Source organism: Antedon bifida, chromosome 3 (assembly GCF_963402885.1).
Source record: "Antedon bifida chromosome 3, ecAntBifi1.1, whole genome shotgun sequence".
Lineage (NCBI taxonomy): Eukaryota > Metazoa > Echinodermata > Crinoidea > Comatulida > Antedonidae > Antedon > Antedon bifida.
The window spans coordinates 2,112,207-2,128,925 of NC_136228.1; the positions used below are offsets into that span (position 1 = coordinate 2,112,207).

Here is a 16,719-nt window from a genome sequence, read left to right on the forward strand (position 1 = left end):
ACATAAATGGTTACTATAGCATAATAAACACGCGCAGAGTCGAATAATGCGTTCTGCGCATGTCAATTGTGCTATAGTAACCAGTTTTATCGAAAAATAAAAAAGTCGAAAATTGGCCATTTTTAAAAAAAAATCCCTGTACTATAGTACAGGGAAATTTTCGAAAAATGACCGAATTTCGACCCTTTTATTTTTTGACATAAATGGTTACTATAGCATAATAAACATGCGCAGAGTCAAATAATGCGTTCTGCGCATGTTAATTGTGCTATAGTAACAACTTTTGACATAAATGGTTACTATAGCATAATAAACATGCGCAGAGTCGAATAATGCGTTCTGCGCATGTCAATTGTGCTATTGTAACCAGTTTTATCGAAAAATAATAAGGCGAAAAATGGCCATTTTTTGAAAAAATCCCTGTACTATAGTACAGGGAAATTTTCGAAAAATAGCCGAATTTCGACCCTTTTATTTTTTGACATAAATGGTTACTATAGCATAATAAACATACGCAGAGTCGAATAATGCGTTCTGCGCATGTTAATTGTGCTATAGTAACCACTTTTGAAATAAATGGTTACTATAGCATAATAAACATGCGCAGAGTCGAATAATGCGTTCTGCGCATGTCAATTGTGCTATAGTAACCAGTTTTATCGAAAAATAAAAAGGCGAAAAATGGCCATTTTTTGGAACAATCCCTGTACTATAGTACAGGGAAATTTTCGAAAAATGACCGAATTTCGACCCTTTTATTTTTTGACATAAATGGTTACTACTATAGCATAATAAACATGCGCAGAGTCGAATAATGCGTTCTGCGCATGTTAATTGTGCTATAGTAACCACTTTTTAAATAAATGGTTACTATAGCATAATAAACATGCGCAGAGTCGAACAATGCGTTCTGCGCATGTCAATTGTGCTATAGTAACCAGTTTTATCGTAAAATAAAAAGGCGAAAAATTGCCATTTTTTTAAAAAATCCCTGTACAGGGAAATTTTCGAAAAATTACCGAATTTTGACTCTTTTATTTTTTGACATAAATGGTTACTATAGCATAATAAAGATGCCCAGAGTCGAATAATAATAAAAAGTTAAAAATTATATATACTACTATATTATTATAGTACAGGAAAATTTTCGAAAAATGGCCAAATTTCGACCCTTTTATTTTTTGACATAACTAGTTACTATGGCACTATAAGATGATGATAACACAATATATGGCAATATTATCGCATAAATATTGAATTTAAAAAGTGGATATTTTGACCAATTTTCGAAAAAATCCTTGTACTATAGTACAGGGAAATTTTAGAAAAATTGCCAAATTAGGACCATTTTATTTTTTGACATAACTAGTTACTATGACACTATAAGATGATGATAACACAATATATGGCAATAATATCGCATAAATATTGAAGTATTATATTGGGTGATATTTATAAAAAAGAAAATATTAATTTTAAAATATGCCTAATCATGAGGTATATATTACTATAGGTTTTAATATGAATGACAATATATGGATATTACATAATTATTTTTAAATTTAATATCTAAATTATATGAAAATTAATAAAAAATATAGCATAATCAATAGTCATAATTCATACAGTATTTAAATTATTTAAATTATATGCAAATTATATAATTTATAATGCAAATTACATAATTTATATTACATAAACTATTTTCAAACTACCTTAATTATATAACTTATTTATTCAAATCATTTACTTCATATACGAATTTATTTTAAAATTACCTCTCAATTATATGCATTTTTTTTTGAAAAAAAAAAGAAAATATTTTATTCGCTACTTACAGTTTATAGACAATTATTCATTAGTCAATATAATTTTCTTTATTTCTTATATAATTAATTATCTATATAACTTATTCCTATGTAGTTGCATATTGTTTTGTTTAGTATTTGCTTTTAAAATCACAATAAACTGATCATTTACATTTATCAAAAATAACAATATTTGGTATTTCATTTTTGTATAGGTAAACTACCATTCCATGGCGGAACTCTTTTTGCAACAAACTCAAACTTTCACCCACTTTTGATTCATTTAAAATTAAACTAAACTCATTTACTGTATTTCAGGAAAAAATGCACCTTTAATCATCTTTTTAGAAATGCCACAATATAAATGTTTGATTTTTAATGATTTCATACACAGTACCTCTAAAATGGGTTGTGTAAAAATAGAGATTATGTAATTATTATGAAGTGTATCTTCAATTACAACATTGACTTCTTACTTTGCGCTAAAATCTCTTGCTTGGCAATCTGTGATAGATGGACTTCATCCGGTCCATCAGCAATCCTCAATGATCGAGCGATGGCGTAGAAGCCGGCTAGCGGTGTATCACTTGAAACGCCGGCTCCCCCATGCACTTGAATTGCTTCGTCTATCACGGACACGGCCATGCGTGGTACTACTACTTTTATCATAGCAACCTGTAATAAACAAGCATCAAATCATTGAAATTTATACAGTAAAATTATGCATAATTTATATGTTGGTTCGATGGAGTTTAGTATTTATCGTAATGAACGAATGAATAAAAATGTAAAAAGTATTTCAAAATTTTGAAAACAGACTTAAGCAAATTCAATGACTATATAAAAAGACATTTTTGCTAAGTGAGTTTGATAATGGTTTCTTATAATTTACCTGTTGTCTTGCAGCTTTCACCCCCTTAACATCAATGGTATGCGCCGCTTTCAGAACCAATAATCGAGCTTGATCAATAGATATACGGCACTCGGCTATTTTGTGCTGTATTACACCCTGTAAAATATTTAATAATTTCATTTTTATGTATTTTGCTATTTAAAAAAAAACATTAATAAAAATGATTAAAATTACTCTTTGCCTCTTTACAAAGGCCAGCAAGATCGGCAAAAGTAGTGGCTCTCTAAGCAATTATGGGAAGGCAGAAAGTAAAAAAAATTATTACTGTATATCCTTGGGTACAATCCCACTTCTGGTCTAATCCTACCCCCCATTTATTCACAAGCTGGCATATCAACGGGTATAGTCACAGTATTGACTTTTGGCATAGTTGTAGGCCTCTATCTAGCCAGTTCAGATGAGTTTTTACAAGAAATGCTTACCAATCATTTTCCCTCGGGTCCTCTCACCCCCAAATTTGTGTTCTAGGGATAATGGGATTATACCAGAGGATACATGGTATATTATATAAATTAAAATGTCTTATTTTTCATTGTATCGATAATTTGCCTTATTGTTATAAACAATAAAAGGCAATATTATAATTTTAATTATTAGTAATCACTAAATTTACTAAAAATGTTTCTTGCACAAAAGTTGTCTCTTTCTTACCATTTCAATTAGCCTTTTTTTAAACGCCTTTCTCTGAAAAGCTCTGTCGCAAAGGAGGCCAAGTGACCTCTCGGCTAAACCTATCAGTCTCATACAATGGTGTATACGACCAGGGCCTAGCCTTCCTTGAGCTATCTCAAAACCACGTCCTTCACCTGAAAAATTACAACAATTGAAAGGGGTACATCACATTACAAATTGAATTACAATACATAAAATAAAAGAATAAAATATTTACCAAGGATGAGATTGGAAGCAGGTACACGAACATTTTCAAATTTCAATTCCAGATGGCCGTGAGGAGGATCTAATGAAAAAAAAAAATAAAAAAAGTAAGTAAGAAATATGTAAATAAGAAAAAGAAAGACTAGACATGAAACTCGTCACTTTGACGAGTTAGTTATCCGCACCACGACAAACGCCACGTGCACGTCATACGTTGGAATATTGCACACAGATAAAGATTATGGCATTATGACAAGAACTGAAGAATATGATATGCTGTTAGTGCTGAATTCTGTCAATTTGTGTCATATAGTATATACATGCAAAGAGTATAATCTGTATACATATTACATACAGTGTAGAATAGGTGAAATTACGGGACCCGCCATTTATTCCAATTTTTAACATGGCGACGGTATCAAAATGAAACACTTAAATAGCAATTTCTGAAGGAAATTATCTCAGGAACAACATATTAACGTGTAGAAGAAATTTGAATACGTAAAATATAGATGCGCACCCTTTTAAATGTGATGAACTATTACGCAAAATATGAAAATACGACTTTTTTTATTCAACTGGCCATATGATGACGTCACAACATCCGATTGGCAAAATGTTTACATGAATTCGTATCTACAATCCAATAGCTTCCAGAAAACGTTTTAATCGTGATTATCACATTTTATTCTTACGAGCTATTACAGATTAAAATTTACTGTAAAGATGAAATTAATGACCCACGTAATTAAAATTTTTAGGCATGATGACGTCATAAAAATTAAAATATTTTTATCTCATGCTAAAGAAAGTTGATTGACCTACACAATATATAAATTTAGGCGAAAAAGGAATACAGATAAGCGTGATGCGCTCCATTGAATGTGATGAGCAATAACGAAAGAGACAAAAATCCTATATTTTACATTCGTGTGGCCATACGATGACGTCACAATGTTTTTTTAGCCTTATCGATGCATGATCCGATATCTACAACTCATCAACTTCTAGATTTTGTAATAAAAATAAACGGTTCACGGTTTACTTTAGAAACTATGACTGTTTAAAAAAAGACATAATTTTGACGATTTTTTAAGCTTTTTCATAAAAAACGCGCACGAATTGTCTAATTCAACGTGTTCGTATGGCGTTATTTAAACTGGAAAAGGTCTAAATTGTTTTCAAAATTACTAGGAAAGACTTGAAAAATATAATTCAAGAGAAAAAAATATGTTTTTAACGCTACGTGCGCACCGCGTGCGTAAAAAATTGCGCGCCCGTGGGAATTTTTGACATGCTCAAAATGACAAGAAACGCATAAAAAGTTGATTAGAAATTAATTTTGCGCATTTTGAAATTTTAAATGCACGTGCGCGCGTAACTTCTTGTGAAACATGCCATTTTTAATCCGTAGAAAGTTTGCCCCTGATATGACTTAAATTTTGTCAAAGTGTCAATACTAAATGACTTTTGGTTTTTAATCTATAATCAATCATTGAAATTCATAAAATTGCGCGTAAGTCACGTTGCGCAACTATGACGTCATTCAAAAATAGGAGGTGCACAACTTCACGTAAATGCCCATATGTTGTCAAAGTTATGAAATGTTATGTTTACACATTTTAGAGAAACGCGACTCACAAAAAGGAAGGAAGGATCCAAGAATAATACAGAAAAAAAATATTGATCCCATACAGTAACAAGGAGTTATCCGCTCTACCAAGCGGATAACTAAAAAGAAAAAGAAAAAAAGACAAAATAACTATAAAGTAGTAAATAAAAGAGAAAGAAGTAATATTAAACATTTTATAACCTTCCTTTGGTAAGTATAAATCATGTATGATACCACCAAACTTTGGAGTTGAAATCCAAATTAATTATGAGGCATTTGATGAACAGGCAAACTGCCTTACAATACCGTGACATGTTTTGAGAATACTATTCTCATCATCAGAACTGAAATCAACGTCTAAAGTATTTATATACCAATAACACAGGTTGTATTTAAACGAGGCAATAATTAGCATGATAATTACGTATAAGTAATAAATAAGAAAAAAAGAAGTAATAAATAAGAAAAAATAATAATACAGTATCAAACATTTTATAACCTACCTTCTGAACCATAGACGGACAAAGGTCGAATCTTAGTGATTCCTGGGGTTTCCATGGGAACAATAATCATACTGTGACTAGAATGCCTGTAACAAATTAAAAATGAGGTAGTTACTGATGCTATTACAATTCTGATTGGTTTACAGATGCTTGTTAAATTTATGCAAATTAACTTTACCTGCTTTTCATATCACCTGCTCTAGTCATTAGTATAATCAGCTTACACCTGGGGTCACCAGCACCTTATATGGACAAAAAAACAATAGGGAATTGTGTTAACTATGTGCTTTAAATCTAAATTTCAGGCACAAAAGAAACTGCCTGGTGACATACTGAATATTAAATAAATTAAGAAAAAGCCAGCCCAACTGAGATTTGAACTTGGACCTTCTGCTTGATATGTTCTAACCATTAGAACACTGGAGATTGCATGGTATTGTTGAAATTTGATTGGATAGCGACTCTTTAATGGCCCCGGAATGGTAAGGCGGAACAACACTCGTCCTCAATTGTAGTCACGGGCAACAAGTTTATACGCCCTCATCTTTTAGTACACCCTCGTTGTGGTACGTAGATATTTATTATTAAATAGAAACATAGTTGTCATACCACTACTCCACCATTTGCGTCCATTGATCACATACTCATCACCAACTCTTTGCATAGTACATTCCATGTTGGTGGCATCGCTTGAGGCAACCTGTGGTTCTACAAGAATAAAAACACCACCATAATATAAAATATGAAACAATTTTCAACAGAAAATGGGAATACAGTACAACCCCTATTAAGGGGACACCTTTCGGGACTAAAAAAGTGTCCCTTTAATAAGGGTGTCTCTTGAATAGGGATTTGCTGTAGTGTTAAACATATACTTGAACTTGTTTGTTTCCTGAGAAATTATTCCCTTAATAGGGGTAAGCGTAAAAGAGATGTTCTACTGTATTTGTGTTAATCTTTTTGCTTATTATTGACAAAACAAGGAGTCATGTATTTAGACTAGTAAACACACGAATATCTCAGCAGGTTTCAACTCAAATCTATGTCACTTTGGTGGTCACATAAATAGTTTTCAAATAATCAACTTGAGCATACCTGTCATGCCGAAACAAGATCGTATTTTTCCATTTAGCAATGGTTCAAGCCAGGTTTTCTTTTGTTCCTCGTTTCCATACATATGAAGCACCTCCATATTGCCAGTATCTGTAAAATTCAAATAATAATGTGTTTTTATCAATTTTTGTTTTATTTAAAAGAGAAAGAGATTATATAATTTGTTATAATTTGTTTGTTGCATACAAATTTTTCCTACTGCATGCATCCATTATGTCGTATAAAATGGCTGCAATTTTACTGGAAATATTTATATGAAAATTGAAAATTATCTGCTACCTTGGATACAATTTAGAGGTCAAAATGCGGGGACTACTGTAAGCGAGTATCAACATGACTGGGATTGTCTGGGTAGGGTATATTAAACTATCTGAGTAGGATGTGGGTGCTTATTTTTCCTAATTAATTATAATGGAAAAAATGTGGATTACAGTTTCTTTTATTTGTGTGGCAACTTCAAAATTCCTTAATGAAAATGATGTGTTTTTGAAATGTACAGATGAATAAAAAAAGTTTATAATTTTACCTGGAGCACTGCAGTTGAACACCTCTGATGCTATAGGTGATCTGCCCATTTCCTCCGCCATGTAGGCATACTCTAGTACACTAATGCCACTCACACCTGGCAGGAACAAGTTCCATAAACCAGCCTTCCTTGCCTTGGCCTACAGAACAAATGAATTCTGTGTTAGAAATTGTAATTTACTGCATTTTCTTATAACATATTTATTTTTATTATGAAACCAACTAAAAATGTCTTTCAATATTATATAATTAAAATACAATATAATTTTCAAACCTTAAGTTGTTCCATAATAGGAATAACTGTCCATGGTGTGGCAGACTCCTTAAGTTGCTGATAATATATCTGAAATATGAAATAAATTGCACAAGCCTGAGTAACCAAGATGTTTTGGAAGGCACTTGTATTTGTAATAATATAACAAAATCAGAAACGAATTTTGAATAAATTTCTATGACATTTACACTAGATTCCGATATATGAATATCTGATGTTCAGCGCCCTCTTAAATTATCTATTTCACATCATTTTAATGTGATAAAAAAACACAAACAAGCAAATGTTTTGCAAATTATCATTTAATTACAACAATGGCTCAACAACCTTTAGACCTGTTTTCTCTACAGTGTAAGGAATTTTTCATGTTGTATAATTCTGTCCATACAAACTTATCCTTTAAATTCAAAATGTTTCTCACCTCTTCCGCTGGGTAGACATGTTGTTTTATAAATTCTTTGACGTCTTCTAGAATCTTCCTCCCTTTAGCCGACATTGGTTGAGTTTGTAGGATTGGCAAATCGCTATAATTGTCCATATCATAGCTATAAAATAATAAATTGAAAATAAATTTAATTTTAATATTTCAATTTAAACTAATATTTCTGGTTAGATAATAGTAAAGGACAATTTACACACATCTGTATATTCCGTCAGAAAGTGCAGATAGTCATTTGAAATAAAGCGTCTAGAATATTATTATTATTATTATTACCTTCGTACCAGGTCCATAGCAGTGTTAGCAAGGTTTTTAACACTATCCTGGAAATTAGATGCAATATCTGAACTAGCATTGCCTAGCACTCTTCTTGCATATACACCCTATAACAAAATACATACAACTTAAAAGTAAGGTAACACCAATAGTGTTAATATTTTTAAACCTCAATACAAAAAACATCTTATTTCATTTTATATTTACAATTCTGTGTTTTTATCAGCTATATGCTATATATATATGCTATATGTTTTTATCAACATATTTTCCTACAGTTAGCTTTGTGTTATGTAATTTGTCTTATTTGTTTATGTATTGTCCTGTCATGGTTTTATTAATATTATATAGTTCTTTTAATATATATATATATGTGTGTGTAGACATAGATATTATGTATAAGGGTAGCCACATTAAAGAGCATTGCTCTTTTGGTTTTTCTCAACGTTTTGCTTCTTTTTAAATTAAATTTTTAATACTATTGAATCACATGCAATTTGGAAATAATTAAGTTGAGATTATTCAAGCAAACCTCACGTTTGTTGTGAAAAGTTTTCCAAAGTTTGAAAAACTGCAGAAACTAGTTTTTAGAAGTCTACACTAGAAAATCTTAGCTTGCAACATAGACAAACTCTTAGTTTGCAAAAAAAATATGTAAAGTTTGTTAGTGTATACTGGGCTTTAGATATACACTTCTTTGCTCTCCAGATCTTAACATTTTATGTTGTTTTAACAGTAGCAATTTCAACTTTTGAAAATAGTAAACATACCCGAATAATTGACATGGATTTAAAGAATGCAAGAACTTGGTAAAAATGCCAGTTTGGTATTGGATGTGGAATCATACGGAACTTGCAGTACAGCTTCACATAGTTCTCGTGTGAATGGATACCAGCAATGCTCGACAAATCACCAACCGTACCTATCAACGAGAAGAACACAAATGTATGTATGCACCTTAAAATTGCATAGTCAAACAATAAAAAACTCATTTTCAGTCTCGATTTCCCAGAGATTTAGGACAAATTACACCATTTCACCTAAACAATTTCAAATTCTCAACACTGCACTATACATTATATTCCAACAACTCTGACATTTCCTTTAAATTATAATTTCACGATTGAATACGTAATTTAAAATAGCTTGATTTGATTGGTTATACATTTATATCAAAAGCGATAGAAAAGTGAATACAGTACATACTATTTTGGTCATAGATTGTAAGAGGCATGTTCTTAGGCCAAATGTAAGGCAGGCAGTTATAGGCAATATCAGCAAATGGATCCCCTAACGTTGACAACTCCCAGTCCAGTACCGCAATGACAGTGGGCTAGCAAGAATATAAAAGAAACCAATTATTAAACTTCTTTAATGTAGCTGTGTGCACAATGGGGCCATTTTCAGAATTTAAAAAAATGTAGTATCTTTATTACTAAGTGTTTTGACAATTTAGAAAGCAAGTTACCAAATCCTAAGTGTAAATACAAAAAAAGTCAAATATATAATTGTATTTTATCAATCCCCTTGTATACTCTATACTCTGATCCATCTTGTTAACATTGGTAGGTCTAGGTCTACCAATACAAGAAATGAGTGTCTATTACCATTTTTAATTCTGGTTATGATTTATTTCGGTAAATCTTTCAGGCAAAACCGGAATTAGTATAGTAAAAGTTATTTCAAATGTAAAACTAATTGAAACAGACTGTTGCACCTTGAGATTAAATGGGGGGCATTTTTTAAAAACATGATGAACAAAATTCTTAGCCTTACTATACGTTCGTGAAAGACTAGGTTATCAAGCCTGAAGTCTCCATGCACAATGCAGGCGTTCTTGGCATCTTTTGGTATGTTATCTGGAAGCCACTTGAGGAGGTCATTAGCACTAGCGACCCCAGGAAGGGAGGCCATCTTTGTTGCTCCTTCATACTGTTTTGACCAAGTGGAAACCTGACAAGACAGAAATGACTTACTTTAAAATAATTAATCTTTCTAATAATACAAGCTAATTGATGCATAGAGCTCTCAAATTTCCAAATAATCACAGAAGTTTCCCTGATATTTCAAGTGATCTCCCATCTCTCACTAAAAAGGTGCAATTTCTCCCGATTGTTTCGGATATGACAAAAAACCCACATCATTTAGGCTCTATTATCAGTGGTATAACTCTAGTTTGTAAAATAAAGGCACTTGAGAATGAACAATACACATTGGCCTATAAAAGGCCTGGCATATCTATTTTTTAAATGTCAATGTCCAAGATTGTTTAAAATAGCATTGTCTATGGTTTGGTGTATCTTAAAAATGTTTAGACTACACTTTCATAAAGTCTCCCATTACTACTACTTGACCAATTAGTATTGAATCAAAAGTTTTTAGTAGGTGAACTAAAAATAGTTGATAGATATGTTCCTTCCCATTCAATGAGATGAATGAGCATTCACAGAAGTCTGTTACGGTTCGTTGCACAGAGTGTTTATTTGTTATGAAATTATTGTTCTTCATCTGTAAAGAGGGCGCTTTATAGCTGTCGCCATTCTTAATTAGTTTACAGTTTTTTGGCTCTGGAATTCCTCTTTTGTGACTGGTTTTTTGTTGTTTTGTGGACATCTGTTGCTTTAGTTGTAAAATTTGTGCATTGTACTGTGGATTGAATGCTACATGTTATGCTTATAAATTGCAATCTGAACATTAACTTGCTAAGCCCACAACTGAAACTATAACCAGGATACTGGCTGGGCTCGCCGCGACCTATCGTCGGACGGTTGTCGGCGGAGAATTCTGGCAAGCCGAGTGGGCAGCCTAGCCTAGGCCCAGACCAACCGACAGAATTGGCGGTTTCAGAAGTATTGGGCGACTGTAGCATGATGATCTTTATGTGTTTGTGATCTTATGTTAACTTTGTGCAAGTACTTTTTCTTTTCATGTTTTGATGTGGAACCACTTTTTAACATTTTAACTGTACTGTTGGTGTTGGATTGAGATAATTCCCCTTTTTAACATTGTATCTGTACTGCTGTTGTTGGGGTGAGATAAGTTCTCAAATTTTAACGAAAAGGGATTTAATTCTTATCTTGGAATGATACACAAGCCACTGAGCAAGCCAAAATGACTCGTTATTCCAGACATGAGCTATTTTATATTGGATCAGCCTTCATTAAACGTCGTAATAAGGAGCAATACCTACCTAAGGGAACCCTCACTAAGCTGAATAATCTTGGCATCTATCGTAAAAGTAGAGGTAGAAGAGGTGGTGTAAATATACGCAGAAAAATTCCCACTATTATCACTGTTACACGTGCTTCTGATTATATAGACAACAAGCGAGGGCGTTTTCTAAGTAGTTTATTCCCTAATTCACTTCGTAAAGTCAACTATACAAAGTTACAGCCATCACTCCCATCGATTTTCCTGACTAACCCGCGTTCTTTAATCTACCGTGTGGACGAACTAGAAACCCTTCTACTTCAAAATTGTATTGATTTAGCAGTTGTCACAGAGACTTGGCAAACACCGCAAATAACAGATGATGCACTGATGATTAACAACTTCAATATTTATACCTATCATAGAACGCATAAGAAGGGTGGTGGAGTGGCCGTATATGTTAATTCTGAATTTCTGTCGCGAAGAATACCTGAAATAGTAGTACCCGAAGAGCTAGAGTGTGTTTGGGTTTTTATAAGACCGAAGAGGCTCCCCAGAGCTGTATCCTCTATTATAGTTTGTGGAATATATATTCCACCTAATTCTTCTGACCAACAACTGCTTTTGGATCATATTATTAAATCTCTTGACAGTCTTAAACTTAAACACCCAGACGCTGGCTTCATTATTATGGGGGACCTGAACAGAACTGACCTAGCCCCACTATGCCGTGCACATAACCTAAAACAAATTGTGAAAGAACCAACGCGAGGGGATGCAATACTAGATATTATAGCCACCAATCTGAAGCAGTATTATTGCAATCCCCGAATTGTGTCGCCGATGGGTGCTAGCGATCATAATTGTGTTCTGTTGTCAGCAACTACAAGGACGAATAGCAACAAAATCGAAAAGCGTGTAATCAGACCAATGAAAGCGAGAAGTGTTGAAGAATTTGGCCGTTGGATAACTACCCATGACTGGAACGAGGTTATTAACGCGAGTAATACTGAACAGAAAACGCAATCATTTTATTTGTCATTGACTTCTGCTATCAACACTTTCTTCCCGGTTAAATCCATTAAGATACATCCAACTGATAAGCCATGGATTTCGCAACAAGCAAAGGATCTTATAATGAAACGTCAACACGCTTTTACTAATCATGGTAAATCGCTGCAATGGAAATTCTATAGGAATATGGTACAAAAAGTGATCAAGAAAGACAAAATGAACTTTTACAATGAACGTTTATTAAACTTAAAAGCTACTAATCCCCATAAATGGCACCAAGGCGTGCAGATGTTAGCTAATAAAACTAAACCCCAACCACTTATTAGTGTAGAGGATATTCCGCAGGATGACTATCATGGTATAAGTAATTTTGTAAACAACCATTTTGCTATAACTTCCCAAAGCAGACCTAGTATTGATTTATGTAAGCTTCCTACGTATTTACCTGCCAATAAACCCCCTAATGTAAAAGAATGGGAAATGTACAATCAATTAAGAAAAGTTAAAGTAAATAAGTCCCCGGGCCCTGATAATGTGCCTAACAGATTAATAAGAGATTTTGCATGCGAACTAAGCATCCCTATGACTAATATCTTAAATGCCTCCCTCAGTGAGGGTCATGTCCCAACTATGTGGAAGGATGCTATTGTTACTCCTGTTCCCAAAGAAAATGGTTGTACTAGGGTTGACAAATTTCGACCAATCTCGCTTACATGTATCCTAGCTAAGGTAGCTGAGGGCTTCATTAAAAAATGGCTCTTAACAGATATCGAGAAAAATCTTGATAACAACCAATATGGTTGCCGTAAACACTTTTCTACAACCCATAATTTGGTTGATCTACTAAATGTGTTCTATGAAGGTAGTAACATTCCCAAATCTGTTGGTCAGTTAGTTTTAACTGACTTTAGTAAAGCATTCGATTGTGTTGACCACACAATAGCAGTTTCTAAATTAGTAACACTTGGCTGTAGACCTGAAATTGTACCGTGGTTAATTAGCTTTTTGTCAAACAGAACCCAACAAGTACGCTATAAATCCACATTATCAATGAGTGTTAATCTAACATGTGGCGTCCCTCAAGGCACACTCCTTGGGCCTATGATCTTTCTTGCTCTAATTAATGATGCCATGCAAGACTCGCCATGTAAAACTTGGAAATATGTAGATGATTTGTGCATAGGACAGATAGTAAAAAAGGATGAAATTTCCTCAATTCAGAATGATGTTGCTTTACTGAATGTATGGTCTAATGAAAACAAACTAAAACTTAACCCAACTAAATGTAAAACTATGTATTTTAACTTTCAAAGAAATCAATATGAACATGAACCCCTTTTGATTGGTAATGCTACAATTGAAATCGTTAATGAAACTAAGTTACTAGGTTTATGGATACAAGCCAACCTCAAATGGGACCGTAATGTTAAAGAAATTGTATCGAAAGCCAGCAGACGTCTGCATATATTGTGTAGATTAAGAAAGTTCAATCTTCCGAAATTTGATCTTGTAGATGTATTTAAGAGTTACATAAGACCAAGTGTTGAATATGCTGTCCCAGTATGGCATTCTAGTCTCACTAAGAAACAAAGTGATATGATAGAATCTGTCCAAAAAAGGGCTTGCAGAATAATATTGTGTAATGACTACATATGTTATGACCAAGCACTCAATGATCTTTCTTTAGATACTTTATCTGATAGAAGGCGTAATCTATGCTATAAGTTTGCTCTCAATTGTTCAAAAAGTATTCATTTTGGAAAATGGTTTCCAGTGAAGAATGTAAGTAACATGAAACTAAGACGTGTAAAGTATCAACAACCCAAATGCAGAGTTGAAAGATATAGAAAAAGTGCAATACCATACCTTATCTCGCTTCTAAATGAATAATCATTATATATCACCCAGTACAGCTATGCAATTCTTATTGGTCCTCTTTGGTGTTTTTTTTTTTTTCTATTTTAATATTTTAATGCTAAACTTGTTGAATGTTCCTGTATTGTATTTCTTGTGTAAATTGCCTCCTTTTTTATATATAATTATCATTGGTTTTATACTTTTATACAAATTTTAATATTGAGAAAATGTAAATATCTTTGTAATTCAGCTAAGGCTGCGATGATGATAGTGAAATAAATGAAATGAAAAAAAAAAAAAAAAAAATTCTTCCACTGCCTCTCTCCTACTTAAAAAAAAACTCCTTTGAAGGATTTGGAAGAGTACCTGTCTTTTACAGTAATCAGTTTGCCTTCCATAATTTTGTAGGTCAAGACTTCTCCAAAATACATCATGTAGTTGAGCGAGTGTCATAGCCATTGCCGTGTAGATCTTAGTTCTTTCCCGGGGCTCAATTCCAGGTAGACTCGGGTCACGGAATATTCTTCCCTGTAGGAACAAATGGTAAAGATACATTCTACTTGTACTGTATAAATACAGTAGTAGCTCTGTCTACACTATCAAACTAGTTTGACAAAACAAATTGTGATATGCCCAAATATGGTAGTGATGTGCCTAAATATGGTAGTGATATGCCCAAATATGGCAGTGATATGACATCATCATGTCCGTATGGGCACATCACATTTTTTGTAACATTATTAACATAGATTAACCCGACCTAGTTAGGTCAAAGGCCATCATAAATAGAAAGCTCCCTAATATACTTACAGCAACATGTTCCATCACATAAAATTCAGTACCAATGATTTTAGCATCTGCACAGTAACAATACTGCTTTGGTACTGGGAATCCGATATTGTACAGCACCTTTTGAATATGGTATTCACGATCAATCTAATAAACAGATAAAGAAAGGTATCATAACAAAAACGTGACCTGTATACTTATTTGTTTGCCCTTTTAATGTTTATGATAAGGCTATACTGAAATCGCCTCAGACTCATTGCATGAATATTCATAAGTTGATAACAGGGGTTATTATTTTCAATGAATTATACCTGATGTGCTCCCTTCAAAAGCTGTCCTGGTGGCTTCTTTCGCATCACAAACTTCTGTCCGTCTTTCTCTAGAAGGAATGTTGGATTGGATTGACCCATTCTACAAATTATATTAAGTGATAATTTAATGAAAAGGTCAAAGGCCAATGGTGGTGTATGCTGCAAAGGCCTACTGTTAAATTTGTTTTACAGTCATAACAAACATTTGTTGCTATAAACAGTTTAGATATAACATGGGCAATGTAATGGTGGAAAAATATGCATAATATTTTAATTCAGTATATTATGTGATATGATGTATATAATACCTGTATTGATGTATCTTTAGTTGACTTGAGGTTTTTGGAAAATCGTTAACATTCTGAATAAGATACTGATGGAGCGCCGCTTCATCAAATCTGTGCTCTTCACGCACCTGTGACAGGTCCATTTTCAATTCGCTCTAGGCTGTACCATAATAAATTTAATTTGAATGAAATATAAATGTTCTCTTTTCGGAATATGGTTTGTCAAAATGAAATACTTCCTAGGCCTAGAGAGGCTAATTAATTAGGTTAGTGACATACAGTAGGCCGACTAAAGTACTAAATCAATATGCCTGCCGTCATAATAAAAGCTAGGAGGCCTACTACTACTTTCTAAACAAGCTAGGTCTAGGTAGGTAGGCTAAAAAGGGCCCCTACTACTACTAGTACTAGCCTAGCTACCTAGCCCCCTGGAGAGGTCTTATTAAAATACTAAATAGGCATAGGCCTATAGGCTAGCCTAGATAGGAGGCCTAAATAACCAGGCTTATTTATTATCGTCTAGGGGCCTAGGCCTAGCTAACCGCTAACTAGCCTACTACTAGAGGTCCAGCTGAATTAAATATCATGACAAATTATAAAACATAATGCTAAGTAATTCAATAACATATAAATTGCTGTTTTTTAGAGATTCCTTCCTTACTTTTCGTTTGAATCCAATAAACACACAACATGCACGAAGTTTACATGTAGACTTCGATCACATGGGGGCGTATGCGCGATTAGATAATAAACTACTCAAGCATGACATGACAATTTCACTCCACTGACCTGGATATGTAAGATTGGGTTCACACACACGCGCGCCCCGGGATTAATTTATATCATGTACGAAATCACCATTAATCTTGTAACTGCGGCAGTTATGCATAACAAAAAAGAAACACATATAGTTCAGAATGTGTTTTGACTTGGTAAATAAATCTATTATAATGAGCTTTAATTCATCATCTG

General features: G+C 33.3%; 1 protein-coding gene across 1 annotated transcript; it reads right to left on the reverse strand.

Annotated features, from left to right (window-relative positions):
• Positions 1-1,619: 1,619 nt before the first annotated feature.
• Positions 1,620-16,424, reverse strand: LOC144838705 (acyl-CoA dehydrogenase family member 11-like). Its single transcript, XM_078694155.1, has 20 exons — positions 16,409-16,424; positions 15,769-15,907; positions 15,461-15,560; positions 15,171-15,296; positions 14,727-14,888; positions 10,116-10,292; positions 9,546-9,672; positions 9,110-9,261; positions 8,340-8,446; positions 8,046-8,169; positions 7,625-7,693; positions 7,352-7,490; positions 6,808-6,915; positions 6,322-6,420; positions 5,891-5,954; positions 5,713-5,798; positions 3,611-3,679; positions 3,373-3,527; positions 2,701-2,817; positions 1,620-2,483 (listed from the first exon to the last, which is right to left on the reverse strand). The coding sequence occupies exons 2-20, from the start codon at positions 15,888-15,890 to the stop codon at positions 2,265-2,267; spliced, it is 2,322 nt and encodes a 773-aa protein (XP_078550281.1). The 5' UTR covers positions 15,891-15,907; positions 16,409-16,424; the 3' UTR covers positions 1,620-2,264.
• Between the last annotated feature and the right edge of the window lie 295 nt (positions 16,425-16,719).